This window comes from Octopus bimaculoides, chromosome 3 (assembly GCF_001194135.2).
Source record: "Octopus bimaculoides isolate UCB-OBI-ISO-001 chromosome 3, ASM119413v2, whole genome shotgun sequence".
Taxonomy (NCBI): domain Eukaryota; kingdom Metazoa; phylum Mollusca; class Cephalopoda; order Octopoda; family Octopodidae; genus Octopus; species Octopus bimaculoides.
In genome coordinates this window covers 119569906-119591256 of record NC_068983.1, presented here as the reverse complement: position 1 = coordinate 119591256, position 21351 = coordinate 119569906, and the positions used below count along the sequence as shown (strand labels likewise).

General features: G+C 32.6%; 1 protein-coding gene across 2 annotated transcripts in view; it reads left to right on the top strand.

The window, feature by feature from the left end:
• The window catches only part of LOC106876642 (protein phosphatase 1 regulatory subunit 37), a 67482-nt gene extending 51663 nt beyond the window's left edge, over window positions 1-15819 (top strand). Inside the window, exons 12-14 of one of the 2 annotated variants that reach the window (XM_014925255.2) lie at window positions 5553-5669; window positions 11706-11799; window positions 14851-15819. In XM_014925255.2, coding sequence (XP_014780741.1) covers window positions 5553-5669; window positions 11706-11794 — 206 coding nt within the window. In that variant the 3' untranslated portion in view covers window positions 11795-11799; window positions 14851-15819. The remainder of the gene's footprint in view (window positions 1-5552; window positions 5670-11705; window positions 11800-14850) is intronic. The other variant, XM_014925256.2, reaches the window with a different exon arrangement.
• The last annotated feature ends 5532 nt before the right edge of the window (window positions 15820-21351 follow it).

Below are 21351 nucleotides of genomic sequence, written 5' to 3'. Positions count from 1 at the left end.
TATATATATATTTATATATATATATGTATGTATGTGTGTGTGTGTGTGTGTGTATATATATATATGTATATATTGTATATTTATATGTGTATATGTATATTTATATGTATATATATATATGTATATATATACATATATATATACATATATATATATATATATATATATAAATATATATATATATATATATATATCTGTATATATATGTATATATATGTATGTGTATGTATATATATATGTATGTATGTATATGTATGTGTATGTATATATATGTATGTATGTATATGCATGCACATGTACATTATTTTCCATGAGATGTACCAATTCCACAATACGCACATTCAACAAGACTCCTCCAAAACATTCACTCTCTGCTCTGCCACTCTCACCACTATGTAGACTAAATAGCAAATCTAAAAACACCTTGTATAACTCACCTGTGATTCCTTATCTTTCAACAAAAACAAAGTTGTATTTGACATTCTGTAGATCATTCAATCATGTTTGGTATAGGAATCTTCTAGCTAATGTCTCTTGGATGTTGTAGCTCTCTCTCTCTCTCTAATATACTCTATATTAACTCTGGTCTCCGCTAGGGTTTAGTTATGGACACTATTTCTCCTATACATTTATAACAAACTTGCTGTTACATTTAACAAGCTTGCTCTTCTTTCCTCCCTAAATGTCCACACAGACATAATTCAGTTGCAACGTAGACTTGCATCATCCAGTAGCTACCTGCATTGCCTCCATGAACGAACATCAAAGCATTCTCTAATACGGCCATGATGATGTCTCAACAACAAAAAGACACAGTCACTGCACATATCGAGGAAATAATCTTATATTTCTCCCTTTGAAGTCTTGAACAGAATGTAAATAAAGCCCTTAAAGTTGGCCATAAATACTAGGCTCCACAATTTGACAATTTTTATTTGTGAGCTCATGCTGATAAGATTTCTAACCTTAGTCTGCAGAACCAGGAAATGCTTCATCAAAAAAAAGGGATCTTTTTTGAAACGGGGGCGCCAGTTTTCATTAATGTTTTATGTAGTGTTTTTGGTACCGAAAGACTTTCAAACTTCGTATACTTATCTATTTTGTGTTATAGAACAGAAAAATATTTTTGTATTCAAATTTATTTCATGTAAAAAATTGTCTTATTTCGATAATTTTTACTAATCACCGACGTCTATTCAGTTGAAAACAGTTAGCGCTGTAACGGTGTATATCGTATTAATCCCCTAACTCTAACCCTAACCCTAACTAAACTGTTAACCGTAACCGTAACCCTAACCCTAAAACTAACCCTAACTCTAGAATCCGAACTCTAAAATTGTTACACACATAGATACGCACAGCGTAATTTATTATATAAACAATATATGCGTATAAATTACGATTAAACCGGATGAAATATGTCACAGGGAATAACATTTTTATGACCGCCCAGCAGTAACTCTTATTCAGCTGAATAGACGTCAGTGATTGGTTGAAATTACAGAAATACGACAACTTTAACATGGAATAACTTACAAATTCCTTTTTTTTGTTAAGAAGACTAAGAGTAAAAGATGTTTTATATGACACATTCTACCAGTGTCCCAAGTTTCAAAGTGTTTCGTTAGTGTTTCGTTAAGAAAATACTGGCGCCCCCGTTTTAAAATAGATCCAAAAAAAGTTATCTAATTGGCATAGACCTACTCACCAACTCATATAAACTTCTCAGTCATAGATAATGTGCTGTCTCTTCACTCTGACTTCTATTGCTACAGTAACAACTCCTGATTCTTGTAACTAGCCAACTGCTTATCACCTCCATCCAACGAACTCCACAAACTCATCTTTCCTCTTATTGTGTCCGACCACCACCACTCCAAATCTTGCTGTAACCATTTAACTCAATCCTTCCTCCCAAGTGCATCAGTTGTCTGGAATTTTCTTCCTACTTATGTGTTCAAGCCTGAGCATTAACCATGTTGAATGTTAGTAGTCAGGATCAACTAATGTAGATTTTGAGTTTTATGGACAACTAAAAGAGGAGTAATTATACAGTAACAAGGTTGATTTCTGGGGAGGATGAATGTAAATAAAAGTTCTTGGTATGTAAAATTATTCAATATTATTCTCTTGAAATTAAATATAAATATATTTCAGCAAATCAAAAATAAATTCGTCTTTTTTTTTTTTCACATTCCTATTCAGCATAAACTTTAAAAGATTCTCTTTAAATTCTCTTAATGATAGACAAGCTCACCAGTTCTCTTTAATATCAGTAGCATACTGCTTCCCCAAGCAATTCATACTAGTTATGCTTATACTTTAAGTGATTCATTGCTTGCTAGCTTTTTACTCTTTCTGTACTATTAACTGTCCTCACATCTGATCAAATAACTTGCTGAAATTGTGGTAAAGACATGATGAAAAACAATCAATTAGGAAAAAGTGTCTAAAAGAAGTTGTTGGATTTCATTCTGGTTGAAGAAAAGTTATTAAATTATAATGTTCATCAAAACAAAAAACAAAACGCATTACTCTTAAAAAGAAACGAGTAATTTATGACATAAATATTACTTTGGAACTGCCACTTGACAATTTGTAAAACTGAAATTCATTATCTTAAACTAAACTTATTTAAAATTTGCTTTGAAACTTTGATCTTAGTTTTGATACATTTCACAAGTTTACATTAAAAGATATCTTTGTTTACTTTTTGTGAGTTGTTGTAATAAAATGTTTAATTGTTTTGATAAAATAACATTTAGTAGACTTTAAAAACCATCATGTTAAGTGTGTGTTTGTAGTGCTCGGTGGAGTTTTATCTATATTTAGTAAACAAAGGGTTGCAATGAAATTCAGTGACAAGTATTGTATTTATTCATGCATAATATGCACCCAAACTGTGGGCAATGTAATCTCCATAAAAATATCTCTCATGTAGGAAAAAGGAGTGCATAAAATATATTAAAAAAGTTCATGCATCCTAAACAAATCAAAGCACAATTCTCAAAGTGGCCTTTGAACTTCACCAGTGTAGAGCACCAACTGTGAAGTCAACATTGTGGAAATCACATGATGGTGTTTGGTTTTTTTTCTAGAAAATCAATTTGATTTTGATATTGATAGTGCATCTGAATAAGTTGAAAATCAATGTTACTCTTCAGTTTGTATAGCGACACACACATATATTATTAAACAGAACAAAGCACATATTATTTAAGTGTAAATTATTTTAAAGTTCCTCTAACTGTTTAATATGCATATTTAAAAAAAACAAAACTGTCTTTGAATATATATTTTATACATCAGCTATTTGGGATCTGGAATTTTTTTTTTTTTACAGCTAAAATGACTTGTTTAAAACTCTTAATAAATTGAAGCATCACTGCATTTTAAATTTTTAGAAAGCAAAAACCAAAAACCGTTTCTAACCATTTCATCTAGCGTTTTCTATATAATTTCGTGAGATGTAATTTGTATTGACATCATATGAAGATAGTATCTATTTACAGTTAGACCTCAATTATCTAAACCAGATGGGTGAGGGAAGTATTTTCTTCAGATAACTGATTTGATTGTAAACAAAGGAAGCCATGCTAAAAATAATTACATAATAAAAAAGCATGTTTACTTAATCTTTTTACCATTCAGTTGATAAAATTTTGCACTCATGTGCAATCTTTGATGCCTTTCACCTATGACCCAGACAGTGTATTATCTTGTCTTCTGTTTGAATTTCAATGATGTTTGCTTTTTATTCATAGACTTGGTAACAACAACCAACTTAATTACTTGTAATATGAAGGGGTGCTGAAAAGTTCTGGTTTTGAGTAAAAGAAAGTTCTGGAGGATCAGTTAATTATGATCTTATTCAACATATTCCCTTCTCAGATTCACACACTTATTGCAGTGGCCCTTCAGTATTTCTAAGCCCTGTAAAAGAACTTGGAAAGTTTGACCTCCAACCAGGCCTTTCCTTAAGAACTTGGAAAGTTGGCCCTTCACCAGGCCTTTCCTTAAAGCCAGGAAATTTTCAGCACCCCTTCATAAATAAATAAATAAACAACATTATAGAGTGATGAAGAACCACTGATTTTACCATGCTTTCAAATATTTTAATATATCAGTCACTTTTATGTGTTAGAATTATTTTAACATTATTTAAAGTGACTGAGATCAGACTTGTAGACTGACCAACACATGGTACTTTCATAGCTGTAAACAAACAATGCTGTTGCCAGCCCTGTGTTGGTAACAACTCTTTGATATAACACTACCCTATGTTTTTTCATAATTCCAATTCACTCTTAATCATGTAAACAAATGACAAATTGATAGCATCAGTATTACTTGTTAGTTTGATTTTCAAACAGTACAACTAATTAAATATTCTTGGGACTTTGAGATCTTGTTTAATTCTTATGAAATTCAGATAATAAATCAATACAATCTAATATGAGCATACTTGTAAAATTTAATGACCCATTTAACATATCACTATTGCAGAATATATCACTATCATTATTATCTTGATTTTAAACTGTTCATTACACATCAGTTAGCTCCAACAATAGATATAACTTACTTTCAGTTACACTATCCTAAATATAACCTTGCACTTAGGGCTGGGTAAAAAATACATATAATTTATTTCTCATGTATAATGCACACTATAACTTTTAGGTTTGAAAATCTGGGAAAAAGTGCTTATTATACAGGAATGAATATATGAATGTATTTAATAATAATGATAATAATGAAATTATTGTATACAGTGCTTAGGTGCATTACAACTTGTCAAAAGTGTGCATAAAGCAAAGCATATGCAGTATTGTACAATTTTCTCTCAGATTAATGTCTTAGGAAATATTGTGGATCTTTTTTAAAACGGGTGCCACATTTTTCATTAATGTTTTATGTAGTGTTTTTGGTACCGAAAGACTTTCAAACTTCGTATACTTATCTATTTTGTGTTATAGAACAGAAAAATATTTTTGTATTCGAATTTATTTCATGTAAAAAATTGTCTTATTTCGATAATTTCAACCAATCACTGACAAGTATTCAGTTGTTTACATTTACTCCTTTGGCTCACTAAGCGATGTAAAGCGTATTTAATCTCCATACCTTCATTTTATTTGCTTTTTTCATTTTAAATTTGCTTTAACCCTAACCCTAACCCTAACCCTAGGGTTAGGGTTAATTGTTTCAGAATCGTTTGTTTATGTAGTTGGCACTTAATGTATATCGGCTGAATGGACGTCAGTGATTGGTTGAAATTACAGAAATACGACAACTTTAACATGGAATAATTTATGGATTTCTTTTTTTTTAAGAAGACTAAGAGAAAAAGATGTTTTATATGACACGTTCTACCAGTGTTCCAAGTTTCAAAGTGTTTCGTTAATGAAAAATGTGGCCCCCGTTTTAAAAAAGATCCAATATTGTGAATTTGAAAAGAAAAGATTGTAACTGCATTAATATTTTTGAAAATCAGTTCTATTAATATAATAATTTTATTATTTGAAACATATTGGAATAATCTATTTCAGGGGTTCAGTCACCTCTTGACCTAAGTGATGTAAGTCATGACATATCAACCATTCTCGACAGTTTGGAACTAAATAGTAACACAAAATCAAATAAATCAAACCAGCACTTTAAAACAGGTAAAACATTTCCATGTGTCCTTCTTTTCAATCTCTGCAATATACTGTTCATTCTTTTCTCATTGATTTGTTAATTTCACTAATGTTCCCATTAAACTGAATACATAATTTTTCTCTTTGCATCTAAAATACTGATATCTTCATACCATTCTTCTTTAAACATGACTATCTTTTAACTATCAAGTGCTTATAATTACTAAGTTGCTTATATCATCATCCTTACCAGCATCTCTATCACCACTACTATCCTCATCATCATGATCATCACTGTCATGACTGCTTTTCCTCATTGACATAGGTTAGCTAGATCTGTATAATCAATATTGATCTTTTTTTTATTTTCCTTTTTGTGAGGTCCAAACCATTTCACATTTGACTGAACCACTTCCTCAGACAGTCTCCAATGTTGTAAATCTACCGTAGATACTCTTCATTATAAACACATATCTTTTTATTCCATTTGCTTCAATTATTTACCAGAGCAGGCAACTTACTAAGCATAAAAACATTTCATGTCATTTGTCTTCCATCACTTCAACCTTTCTTACATATTAATGCTGTACTTTCAATAAGAGCTCATTAGTCTTCAGCTGTTACAGATCCTCTGCACTTACCAACAATGTTTCACCTTTACATTTCATCATGCTTTTGGTATGAAAAAGAGAAAATCTTTGTTGTTAACAGTGGTAACTCATATTCCACTCTGTTTCCTCCCTTGCTCCTACACTATCACTTTCATTAGTAATCATATTATCTAAGCTGAACTTACAAGCCAGCCATCTGAGTATTCCATAGCTTTCAATTCATGACTGCTTCAGCTACCAGCGATTCATTTACTCATCCTGCACTAACAACACTAGTGAATTTCTATCTATTATTTACTTCTTGTACTCTTGCACACTGAACAACTGAACAAGGCCACTCCACAGATGCTACCAAGCTTTTGTGCTGTGCTCTCTGAGTCTTACTAGAACTTTTGAACACCAGCCTATTCTTTCAAATCCTGAAATGAGCTCTCAAATGAACACTGAATGGTTCTTCTTAAATGTGTTGTTTTTATTTTTTTTAATACAAAAGCCTTCTTGCACTTGTATTTTGTCTGAAGGTTATGTCCAAAACTGAGATGCTATTCAGTATCACTAATATAAGTCCAGCCACGTCCATCAATATGAAGAAATAATAATCATTCTTATTACCTTCTATACAAAACTGTTAGAACACTACTGAAAAATTGATTTTCATGTAGTGTATCTGTTGAAGCAATTTTTCTCTGGGTTAAATGTATTGGAGTTGGATCTACATTTGGCAGACTTTCCTTCTCCTATTCATTCTCTACATTTAGCAACCTTTCATAATGGCATTTCCAAGTCTCTTACTTTGCAGAATCATTAATTGCAATGGAACAATCATCCATGTGGACACATTTCTCTGATGTTATAGGAGAGAAATGTGTCCACATGGATGATGGTTTACTTGCAGTTAGTGATTGTGCAAAGAAAGTGGCTTGGAAATGACATTATGAAAGGCTGCTAAATGTAGAGAATGATTGGGAGAAAGACAGTCTACCTAATGTAGACCCCAACTGAGGGACCAGTTATCCGAATCAACAGTAGCTTGGTAGATAAAGCAATTAAGGATATGAAGACAGAGAAAGGCCCTGGCCCATTAGGAATCACCATTGAGATGCTTAAAATATCTGGCAAAGTAGGATATGGCCTAGTCACCTGTATAGTAAATCAGGTTGTCCATGAGGGAGTCATACTCTACGATTAGCGTAGCAGCATCTTAGTCAGTTGCTACAAAGGCAAAGGTGATGCCTTAGACAAAAATAATTACAGAATCATCAGCTTGTTGGATCAGGTGATGAAAGTCACAGAAAGGGCCATAGCTTAATTAATTAGATAGAGAGTTAGCATAGATGAGATGCAGTTCAGATTTAGGCTGGTTAGGCAACTGCAAAAGAAGTATTTAGCCAAAAATAAACCTCTGTACCTGGTTTTTGCTGAAATGGAGAAGGCTTTCAACAGGGTCCCCTGCTCACTTATCTGGTGGTCCATGTGGAAGCTAGGAAGAGATGAGTGGTTAGTGAGAGCAGTACACGCCATGTATAGGGATGCTACCAGTAAGGTGAAGGTTGGCAACAATTATAGCAATGAATTCAGTGTACTGGCAGGAGTTCACCAAGATCCAGTTCTCAGTCCCCCTCCTGTTTATCTTAGTCCTCCAGGCCTTAACAGAGGAATTCAAGACTAACTGTTCTTGGAACCTCCTCTATGCTGATGACCTTGTTCTTATAGCTGAAGCACTACCTAACCTTGAGAAGAGATTTCAGGTGTGGAAACAAGGCCTGGAATCTAAAAGCCCTAGAGTTAATTTAGCAAAAACCAAAATCTTGGTAAGTAGGGAAACCAACAAATTACTAGATCTTTCTGGGAGATGGCCCTGCTTGATATGTAAGAAGGGTGTTGGTAGAAACTCCATACATTGTACCAAATGCATGCTTTGTGATGTGCATGGATGAGGATAGCTGCATAAAGAAGTGCCGAACTCTAATTGTGGAGGTTACCTGTGGAAGTGGTAGACCCTGAAAGACATGGGACAAAGTAATGAGAAAGACTCTTTGGATACTGAGCGTTACTAAGGAAATGACAAGGGATCAGGAGGTGTGGCAATATGTTGTATTTGATAAGATGCATGTAGCAGTATCTCAGAAAGGTTAATGGAGAATATAGTATTTGTGTGTGGTAATGTGCAGGTACAATAAGCTCTAAAAATGTGCAGATGATAGACTCCCTCAAAAGCTCAGTGCTATCATTAGAAGTAGTTGATACTTCTGTTACTTAGGAAACCAAGTTAGCAGTGGTGGAAGAAGTTCTGAAAGTGTAGTTGCTTGAATAAGAACAGGCTGGGCAAAGTTCAGAGAGCTTCTACCTTTGTTGGTAACTAATGGCCTCTCTTTCAGATTGAAAGAAAGAGTGTATGATGTCTGTGTACATATAGCTATGTTATATGGCAGTAAAACATGAACTTTGACTACAGAGGACTTGTGAAGGCTTGAAAGAAATGAAACTAGCATGCTCCTCTGGATGGGTAATGTCAATGTGCATGCACAACAGAATGTAAATGATTTAAGAGGAAAACTGGGTATAAGAGGCAAGAGAGAAAACTGTTGTATGCAAGAGAGGAAACTGCACTGGCTTAGTCATGTGATGCATTTGGAAGAGGATAGCTGTGTAAAGAAGTGCCAAGCTCTAATTATGGAGGATACTTGTGGACGGGGTAGGCCCAGGAAGACATGAGATGAAGTGGTGAGAAAGGATCTTTGGACACTGGGCCACACTTAGGAAATGACAAGGGACCAGGAGATGTGGCAATTGGAGTTTGGATAGCTCTGATGGTGGTGGTGGAGGAGAAGGGGCAGCAGCAGCAGTAGTAGTAGTAGCAGCAGCAGCAGCAGTAGTAGTTGTAGTAGTAGTAGTAGTAGTAGTAGTAGTAGTAGTAGTAGTAGTAGTAAGTAGTGCAGGTGCAGGCTTACAAAACACTTGTAAGTATATAATTTTCTGGTTGCTTTTGGAAGCCTTCTGAGCTACTTACAACTTCATGGACAAGGCAATAAGTAAGCGTCTACGTGGTCACTAGACTAGCTAAAAATCATACCCTACCATCTTATAAAAGGATAAGATAGATTAAAAATGGAATATCTTTAATTATTGGTCTGCTCTTCCAGAGAGCTCACCTGGAGCTGAACAATTAAGTCTCTCTGTCATATGGCAGTGCTGAGAATGAGATGCTGAGCCAGCAGGCTGGCACTATATCAATTAATCTAACTGAAACATACTGTTTTAGTTCAGTTACATTTGCCACTTCCTTGGGATTGATTAAATAATAATCTTCTAATATAATTGGCAGTTTTTTTCTTCTCTCTTTGTCCATCCTTCATCAAAGATGTAGCTGCTATGATACTTTCACTATCTCTGCATTTCAGTTGTTCAGACTATAAATTTTTATATATATTTATTTGTATGTATGATCTATTAATTATTAAATGATTATGAAGAGTGTATTTTACTCTGTAAGTTCCTTTAAATATACTTTACTCTAAGTAATTAACTATAAAATTAAATATTAAACTGGATTTTCCACAGGTACTCACTAGTTACTAATAATACACCAAGACTGTATGAATTAACTGTCTTCACTTCCTTAGAAATAGATCTTTGTCTTTATCAAAATAAATCATTATTACTGTTCAACTAAACTACATACTATTTCTTTTCATGCTCTATACATTACTTTAGATTGAATATACTTGTAGATCATTTCATTATTATGCAACTTTACCGTGAATAATTTTCACACCTAACACTAAATATTCCAATCATGCCAATTTTTATCAAATTTTTCCATATGAATTAGTTTTAATATATGTTGATGACTTCTTGCCCAGATAAATTGATTTAAATCATTTAATTTTCAAATCTCTTATCAATATACTTTTATCATAAAATAGATTACAGATATTCAACATAACAAACTGAGACAACTATTTTTATCAACAATGCAATTTAAATCAATACTTATGTCATATTGTTGTTATAATATGGAAGTTTGTGTGTGAGAAAAAGAGATTATACAAATAAATACATATAATTGTAAGTTTATTGATGTTTCCAAATTAGTCTCTTGCTTTTTTTTTTTTACCTTATATAATTAAAATAAGATTTGATCTACATAATCAAGAACTTAATTTCTGCAGAACTGTAGTACAAGAAGGCACCTCATGTGTGTGTGTGTGTGTGTGTGTGAAGGCACATGACTTAGGGGTTAGAGCATTGGGCTTACAATTGTGATGTTGTGAGTTCAATTCCTGATCTGGGCTGTTTGTTGTGTTCTTGAGCAAAACATTTTATTTTATGTTGCTCCAGTTCACTCAGCTGTAGTTCAATAAGAAACAAGAACAAAAAAGAGATAAGAATTCGCTAAAAATTAAGTTTTAAACAGCTGCTGTGCAACTGTGTTAATGACCAGGTTGCACTGACATGATGAAAATTTGATACCAAAAAATAAATGGAAAGCGTATTTTAAAAGATTTTATGTGTGTATGTGTGCATGTGTGTAGGGATGACTTAAAATGACTTTTTCATAATGTGATTGATTTAGTTTCAACATAGTCTCAGATCAAGTCTGTTGCCAAACAATTACAACTTTATAAAATTATAGACAGATAAATTAGAAACTGCTATATGTAATATAAGGTGCATGGCTCAGTGGTTAGAATAGCGAGCTTGCAGTCGTGAGGTTGTGAGTTTGATGTCCTGGACCAGGCTGTGTGTTGTGTTCTTGAGCAAGATACTTTATTTCATGTTGCTCCAGTTCACTCAGCTGTAGAAATGAGTTGTGACATCACTGGTACCAAGCTGTGTTGGCCTTTGATTTTCCCTTGGATAACATCAGTGGTGTGGAGAGGGGAGGCTGGTATGCATGGGCGACTGCTGGTCTTTCATAAAACAACCTTGCCTGGATCTGTGCCTCGAAGGGTAATTTTCTAGGTGCAATCCCATGGTCACTCATGACTGAAGTAGAGCTTTTTACCTTTTATATGTAATAAAGATTGTAGTCGCTAATTTATTTCTGAAAACTTTGAATCCTTTCATTTTTACAAAATAAAATCAACATGGAGTGAGGTGGTATGGGCATGTGTTGAGGAGGGATGAAGAGCATGTTCTGAGGAGGGTGATTGCGTTTGAGGTAAATGGAGCACAAAAGCAAAGTAGACCGAGGAAAAGGTAGAGGATGAGATTGGGAGGGTTGGTTTGAAAAAGGAGGACGTCTAAAACTGGGTGAGATGGTGTGAGGGCAGTTGCTATGGCATCGAGGTAGATCCGGCCATCCCCATTAATGGGGAAAAAACCCAGATTTAAAACACTGGGTGATGATGATGATATTGTTATGTTATTTTTTACATTAGTAAATGTTAAAGTTATACATTCGTTTTTAGTTATTGTTTGGTTGTTTTTTTTTTGTCGTTTTTTACAGATGTGATTTCAACTCCTGAAGAATACGAAAAAGAATTGGATGATATGTTGGCTCAAGTTCAAAAAGATCATAATATCATATCTCAGTAATAATGGTAATTATACTGGATATTTTCGATTTAATATATTTGAGACTCTTTTTTTTAGCAAATTATTCTAGATATTCCATTGGTATTACCACTAGCTAATTTCATTGAAATCTTAACTCTATAATTTAGGCATTTTATCTCATTTTGATGTGTGCTAATCAAATTTTAGAGTTCAGATGTGGTCTAGGAAGGCTTTCAAAAATCACCGAATGTATCCATTCTTTCTAACTAAACTTCAAAAGAACAAAATTTTGATGACCCATTCTCATATTGTCTTCCCTTTATGTTGCTTATTTCTTGTTTGAACTATACCATTATGATATCAACAATGTTTTATTACTACAACTTCTTAGATATTTGCTACTGCTATCAGTTTCTTCATAATGGCATCTTCTTTAGTGATTGAAAAAAAATTATTAGCATTTCTAAAATAAACATTAAAAAAAAAATTTTATGAGAATATTGATTATAGGATAGTGAGTTTTTTTTTTAACACTTCTTGGAAAAGATGATAGACGACAAAGATATGTGATGCATTGCTGTACTCAAGGAGACCCACCCACCACAACAGAATTGGGATCTTAAAACCAAAAAAAGCATTGGTGTGGGAGCTGGTGCCACATAAAAAGCATTGGTGTAGATGCTGGAGCCACGTAAAAAGCACTCTGTACACTTTGTAAAGTGGTTGGTGTTAGGAAGGACATCTATCTGTAAAAATCAAGTCAAAACAGACTATGGAACTTGGCATGACCTAGTTCCTGTCAAGCCTTCCAACCTATGGCAGCATTGAAAACAGATGTTAAATGTTGATGATGATTTCATGGAGCTTATTTAATTTCACAGATTTTTCCATGTTTTTCTAAACTCATAGTATATGAATCAACAATTATTATGTAAATGGGTTGGTTTTGTGATTGACATTTACTCATGAAGTATAACCTAGACTCATCCATTCACTCTAAAGTTTGAAGTAAATGAAAATACTTAGAAGGGCCTTGCTCAAAATCACAACCAAATATATTTGGTAAGAATCTGATCATCATCATTGTCATCATCATTTTAATGTCCAATTTTCCTTGCTACCAAGTGTCATATTTTGCAGGCAAATTATTTTTCATGGTTAGATCCTTCACTTGTTTCCAAAGAAGGTAATATTCCCATGATAGACTGTATTTCCACGGAATATTGTAAACAAATGACACCTTTTGTATGGTAGCAACATTCATTTACAACTATCCTGAGATGTCAAGAAGAAGAAGTATAAGCACACACACACATACACATGCACACGTGCATATTCTACCTATTAAATTCACTCACAAGGCTTTGTTCAGCCTGGTGATCTATATTAAAAGGTAAAAGACACTTGTCCAAAGTGCCACACAGTGAAACTGAACCCAAAACTTTGTGGTTAGGAAGGAAACTGCTTAACTACCCAGCCATGCCTGCACATATGTCATATTTAATAATATTCATAGTAAATAATACACACATACAAAATCATAATTGGCATAGATGATATATATACAATTGACATAGGCACAGAAATGCCAGTGTGGTTAAGAAATTTGCTTTCCAACTGCACAATTTCTAGTTCAGTTCCACCGTGTAACACTTTTTGCAGGTGTTTCCTACTGTAGCCCCAGGTTAACCAAAGCCTTGTAAATGAATATGGTAGAAGAAAACTGAAAGAACCCTGTCATATACGTGTGTGCCATTCTCTTGACATCACACACGATAGTTGTAAACTAGCATTATCATACAAAACTATATTCTTTGCTTCCAGTCTTCTGTGGAAACATCTGGTCATGGAGAAGTATTACTTTGCTGGGAAACCGATGAGGGTTGCTGACAGGAAAGGTGTCCTGTTGTAGAAAATTTGTGTCAGTGATTTCCATCTGCCACATGCAAACATGGAAAAGTGGATTTAAAGATAATATTGATGACAACAATGTTGTGTATTTTATAACAGGAAAAAAATGGAGTCAGTTCTTCAATCTATTTTTATTTCATAAGGAGAGTTTATTTTATTAATTATCTGATCTAATAAAATCATCACTTATCAACTAAATGATATCTACTAATTACTATGTATATAAGTATTTATATATTTTCATATGAATTAAAGTTGTAGAAAAGCTGAGACAGTAGTGTCAAAATAAAGATTATGAGAAAATGTTTTGAGAGTCAAAAGATGTATTAGAGTTGGTATAGATTATGACTTGATGCTTTGCAGAAGAAAAAAGGAGTACTGCAGCAATCCTATTTCATTTCATCCCTGACATTTTTTATAGTTTCATGTCTAATAAATCAAAATTTAGTGAAACAATTGTTTTGAGCTTCTCTTTTTATTTATTTGGTTCTGAAGCAGCCAAATAAGTACAAGTTACCTTGCCTTTTCTAGCAACAGACGTATTGTTTATTTTTGACATTCCAACGTATGTTTTAGCCTACAACATGACTTATAAAATCATATTTTTCTTTATACCACCAACAAAAACAGTATTATAACTATCAGTGCTATAATAATTATTTTAATGCATAATCTTGAATTGTGTACTATACTGTTAATAAACAAAATATCATAAATAAGTGGCCAAGTGTAACAGTCAGGTTGTATATAGGTCAACATTGACAAGTGTTAGGTATAATACAGTGTACACTCTCTTCACAGTATGTTACCAGTATATTGTTATTTACATTTTGATTGCTTTAGATTAAAAGTTCATGAATACTGGAATAAACTTTCTTGCTAATTACTCCTTTTGAAACAACATAAACAGAATCATATACATGACACTAAAATGTTTTAATTGCTTTTCTTTGTTGTAGCTTTATTATAGTGTAGCACCACTAAAATATATTTTCATGAAAGGCATGCTCCAAAAATCTCATTATTTTACTCTTCATAAACTCATTACAAGTTTGACTGTGTTCAGTTCTCGACCAAGCCTTGTATGTAGATCCTTATTTGAAACTGTGTAGTGATATGTTAGATTTTATTCAGTAAAACTTATTAAAATGTTTTACTTATTATTATTTCATTTCTCTTTTCAGATTTTCGGAATCGTTAATCCTGGCTTCATTTAAAATAACATTCTAAAAAGAATGACCCACAAACTTTTCAAATTAATTCTTTCTCACTTTGATTCCTTAATTGCCACCCTTCTGTTAGTCAGATATTGTTAATAGTTTTACAAGAGCACAATTACTTTCATTTTAATGCTCCCCCTACAAAGTTTAATTTATTCCCCCCCCCCCATTGCCATTTTCGAAAATATCTACTATTTCCAATGTATGTTACTTTAATCCTTTTAAAAAAAAAAACACTCCCGTAGTATGTTACATCTCTTTTTATCAAAATTAGTTGTGGATATTTGATGGCTTAAAGATTTAGCAGTCACATTAAAATTATTTCTACTATGTTACTTCAAAGAAATTAACATTCAAATAAAATTATTAGAATGCAAAGTTGACAAAAATAATTAATTTGATGCTAATTTTCCTTGAATAATAAAATAAATAATAATAATGTTGGGAAAAATTTTGGATAATTTCTAACATCAAGTGTCTTTCATAATAGTCTATAAGAAAAAAAAAAATCTTTAAATATGGTAAGAAAAGGACTTTATTTAACAAAATTTTGAGAAATTGTTGATTGGTTTCTAACAGCTTTATTGTTTTGTTTTTTCGTTTGTTTTTTTTTTTTTTTTTTTTGTTGATTTATTTTTAGAATAAATTTTATTTACTTCTATTTTTTCCACATTCAGATTTGTTTTTGCTTTCTTCACATTCAGGTTGATGTAATTATTCTCATTATATAATTTATTAGAATTTAAAACTTTTTTTCTTTGTTTTCAACTTGCATCTCTACATAGATTTCTTCTCTATTTTTCTGCTTTGATATATGTGTATATTTTACTTTTGTTACTAATTTTATTCTTCAGCATTTCTCTCTTTTATCTGACAAGTTTGCATTGTACTTGAATAATTTAAAAGCAAAATAAAGAACTATTAACTACAAAAGTTTTTTGTTATTTGCTAGAGACATTTTGATACCTAAAATTTTATTTTAAAATATAACTGCTTGTTTAAAGATATACAGAAGAATATAAAATCTAATATGTTCCACAATTATAGAAACTACTAATAAAGGTACTAATAAAATAGGTTAGATTTAAACAAACACTGAATCAAGTACGACTTCCAACTTATTTAAATAGTTTCTCTTCATATGTAACTTTGGCAGTCTATGAAAACTCATTTTTAAGATTACTTAATTTTAAATTTATACAGGGTAATATATTGATTTGATTTTTAAAAAGTAAGTTAATTTTTAAAATTTGTGAGAATATAATTTTTTCAATGTATTGCTAAGAATGAATCAATGAGCTTGTAGAACAGCTTGGACCAAACACTTGGTTAATCCTAGAATAAATGTAAGATAAAGATCTTTTATTGATAAACATGATTACAGTATACTAACTACATCATTGAAAGTTAATAAAATTAAACCGATTTCATTTATTATGTTTATATTTAATCTTTACTTACAAGTGGCATATAGCAATTGTTCTCTTATCTGTTATGCTACCACTTTATATTAAATATCCAACAGTTCATATCTCTTTTTTTTTTCATCTGTGTCAGTTTTCCATTCACACAGGCCATATTAACCTTTCGTTACTGTATTTATTTTAAGATGCTCTGTTTCTTTCAATTATTTTAAATATAACAAAGAATTTAGTAAAATAACTTAGTTATCATTAAGCTAGTGTTAGGAACATTAATTGTGACTAAGGTTTGGTGGAAGATTTTAATTCAAAACTTGTGAAAACAAGACATTTGTACTACAGAGCCAGAGCTGATTTCAGCTGCATTGGTAATGAAAGGGTTAAATTATTCTAAACTATGACACATGCAGCAAACTGTTTTACAAATAGAAATTATTTTGTTGTCTATTCACTGCCCTTGACATCAGGAAGGCATTTGACTAGGGAAAATGTCCTGTAAGCTTTAGTTCTTATATCAGAAGCAACATGATATAGGAAATATATTATAATGAAAATGTTTAACCATAAATTGATTGCTCTGGGTTAGTGCACTGATGGAAATATTGACAATGTTTCTTGTATAGACATTGTTCTTTGTAGTATATAGAACCTCCAATATGAATGTGAAAATGTCTAAGCTGATAGGTACTAGATAACCAGGGAAAAGTCTGGTTGATATGTGTCATGTTCCATAGCAAAGACACATAACTCTCAAATAGCCTAGTCTATCTAGCTTAAATAATGTATCAGAGGGTAGTGCATTGCAATACCACCACTGTCAAATTGGCCAGTGGTTCATTAATTTGTAAATTTGGGTTCAACTTATGCAAATGTGACCAGAAAGGAGTTAGATCTGGTGACCTCATAATGAAGTTGGTAGAACTAATTACACGTTAGCAGATACATCTAATTAAGAATAATTAAATAACTGACAACAATAAGAAACTTCTTTAACGCATTCCTAAGAACTGCCTATTTGGTGCTTCTAAGCTCTAGATAAAATGCTAATACTGTAATATTTTCCTAGATTTACTTACACAATTTACATTGTTAAATTTATTTCATGAGGCATCGGAAGTTTTATCGCACAGCTGCAACCTGATCACTGACACAGTGAAAATGTGAAATAAATTTAAAGTGAATTTCACAGCTCTGTGCATTATCAAATTTATCATCTTTGATGTTGCTGATTCAGTTTCAACATACTCTAGGCAAATACAATTCCCAAACTCATTGTATTGTGATGACATTCAATTTTGTCAGTTTTTAATTCTGTAATAAGAGCAGCTACATCTGAATATTCCCCTAAGATACTCGAAGAGACCATCTGTAGTTCTGGTCTGAATGCATTATAAATACTCGGTCTGACTCTTGATTAATCTCATGAGTCACTAATCCAAGCCTAAATTGTTTTAGTATATCTCTCATTATGACAACAAATTATTTGGCTCTTTATCTTGACCAAGGTGGACTATATACTTAGATGTTTCATCTTTCGATTCCTCATTAAGAATTGTTTCTATGGACATTTGTTTTGTTATGGAAAATGTCATAATTTGTATTGTCTTGCAGTTTCTTCTCTATGCCTTTTTAGTTGCTGCTCATTGTTGATATAACATCTGAATTTAATCATTAGGATAATGTTCAAATGTTATATAAAATCTTGGAAGTTAAAAATGCAATATAAAACTTCTAGTATATTTGCTAAGATATCTAACTTTCTATGATTAATTTTACTTTAAATAACATGCTTGGCCATGCCATTTAGCTGATGTTGTAATTATACTAACATGCATCTTGCTATTACTGCCAATATGCTTGTTGATCTACATCATTGTTTTAGACATTCCACATATTCCATTCTTCTGCCTTTGCACATTTAGACATTTTATCTAATATATTTACAGTTTTATGTGCAGCTTCTATAAAACCATTTTCCTTTTGTTTTCTTGCTTGGTTGAATTGTTCAAATTTGGTTGTCGGTGCAATCCATAAACAGACTAAATCTTACAGCAGTTTATTATGAATGCATCTTTCTTCTGGTACTAACTTGTATGCTGTTTTCCCTGTACAACCAGTTTTGTTTTTGTTCCAGATTTGGTGCTTTCAATTATTTTTAGACAAATAAATTAGTAGAGTCGTTAAAGCATCCAACACAATTCCTTAAGGCATTAATTCAGCCCCATGTGCTCTGAGTTGAAATCCCACTGAGGACAACTTTACTTTTCGTCTTTTAAAGGTTGATAAATAATTTACCAGATCAATAGTAGGATTGTTTCTTCTCTCTCTATCTCTATCTCTGGAAGAAATCAACTCTGGTCAGACCCAGAGAAGATGATGTCAACCAGGTATAAATCTCCAAGACATTCCATAGGTCACAACAGTACCTTTACAACTGCTGACAGAAGTTGAGAGAGCAAAGCAAGGCAGTTACTCTTATTTTAAATTGTTTTGTTACTGGTTTGTAATGTAAGTACATTTGATTTATAATTAGGTTATCATAAGGTTGTAAGGCGACAGAAGTGGTAGACAGTTGGATGAGAGGATTTCCCTTTTCTTACTTTAACAACTCTGTCTTTGCTACAATCTTCCATTTCTAATGAGGTAACAAACTTTTGTTTGTAAATCAGGAATATTTTTTACATCCTTGCTGGCATGGGCTAGATGAGAATTCTACTGTAAGATGCCCTGACACTAATCATTACGTCTTTTCATGTAAGATATTTTATTCCACGTTTTCCCATGTCAAATCAACCTGAGAAAACCAACAAAGAAACTCTTGATTCAGCTGATAAAGTTCTAAGTAAATTTAGACACACTCACTTGACAAATACATCTTTTTATAGCCCAGAAGGAGTGGAAAATAAATAAAACAAAGTTCCTAGCTATAAAATAAACTTTAGCCCCCAATAACAGATACTATAATTTGATCTAAGCCCAAATGAACATATCTCTGCATACCTGACAACAGAGTCTGTAGTAATACCTGATTACAGACTCTACTGTTGCATGATTGAATGATTAACTGTAAAAAGAAGACTGACTTTTCCAACGATATGCAAATATGCTAATTTGCTACCAAATTTGAGTAGTGCAAAACTTCTTAATAGAATAAATCCAAACAACACACTCCAGAAGATATTGGTTCATATTTCTCAAACAATTACAATAAATTCCTTGAATCAATGCTGACAGCTACTTCATTAATACATATTTTTAATGTTTTGGTAATTCAAAGGGAATATTTTGGGGTTCTTTTTTTTTTTTTTCCAGTTAGAATATTTTAAAATACAGTCAGTCATTACCCATGAATGATGGAATATGCCTTGGTAGCATATGCCATGCTTTTATTAATTGTTTTAGTAGCTCATGTAGTCACATACAGTCACAGGCATTTTCTCACCCTTGAAATCTATGAACACATCTAGGAAGTGATCACTGAGAGAGAGAGGTGGGGGTTGGTGCAGCCCTCTCTCCCTCAGCTGTCTTGTTAGTACTCATTATAGCAAGGTACAGTGGAGCAATGTGAAATGAAGTACACAAGACTTCATTGATAATGAGCCAAACCACTTCTCTCTCTATCTGTCTCTGTTTCTTCACAATTAGAATATAGAACTGCCAAGACATTACACTGCCACCCACCCCACCCCCAATTAAAGATGCAAAGTTTTGAGCCATGTCTAGCAGGAAAGTTGACCACTATCTATATCACTTCTTTTTAATCAGCTTCTTTGGTGAACTATTAGATTGCTATGCATCAACAAGACTCTTTCTGGCCTACATTCTATAAAATCTAGTGTACTTCAATGTTCAGTTCTATTTCGCATTTAACATCAACAACCTTAGTCGTGACATATACCAAAGAAATGGACAAACACTCATAAAACATCTAAAAAGTTCACCTTACAAATTCTGGATCTTACCATTGCAATATCATATTTATAACATAGCCTAAAGCAGCTTCCCAAAGCTATTCAGCCATTGGTCTCCATCAGGTACTTTTACATTCCACATTACGCTGTTGTTCACAGATCAAAGCTGGAGCTGTTGTTTACACAGAGTTAGGATAAACTGCATCCATTAACAGATCATTCAGTTAATTGGAAAACCAACTTATTACAACAACATGCACATTGGTGTGCTGTATCTCTTTTACTACTACTGGTAATAATAGTAGCAGTCTGTTCTACTGAACCAGCAAGCTGCATACTTCTCAATCCATTCACATCTCTTCCCCTTGTGTCTCAAACCCTAAACCTTTAACCAATCATTTCTTCCAGAACTGCAGACCCCTGGTATACCTGCTCAGCACATTTATTTTCTATAATCTACAGAAGTTCAAACTGAGCATCAACAACAGCCTTCTCACAAATCAGAATGCCTACAAATGTTCCTGGCATTGTTCCTCTTCAAGATAACTGAGAAAAGAAAAAAATGCAACTGTCCCATTATTGTTGAAAAGGCTTTCAGAATCAAAATCATTTAGCTACAAGATGGCTGATATTTTACCTCAAACAACCAAAACCAGATCCTAGAGTGATGACTGTTATGAATTAGGGATTTGATAGGATATAAAAATTTATTGCAGTAACCTAGTAATAAGTGAAGATTTACCAATCAGTTGGGTGGCCTTTTTATGGATGGAATCACTAGCAAGTTTATATGTAATGCAGTAACTAACATTGGTAGTAAGGACTTAACGTGTATCTTGAAAACCAGCAACTGTTTGGAGCTAGAGTAGGTTTATTTTTTTATCCTACAGAGAAGCAAAAATCTAAAGATTTGATAATATGAGCAAACTTCAGAAGTAACAGTATTGGAATAAAAGAAAGAGAAAAAAAAATCTTAAAAGAACTATACAAATTCTAGAAGAGCAAACTTGAAATAAATGTTAGAACTACAAATCCGCAGATTATAAAGGATACAAAAAGAAACTGCAAAGACTGTACAAAAGTAGAGACTATTTGTAAATATACTAATGTTAATGATTATTTTTGTTTTTTGT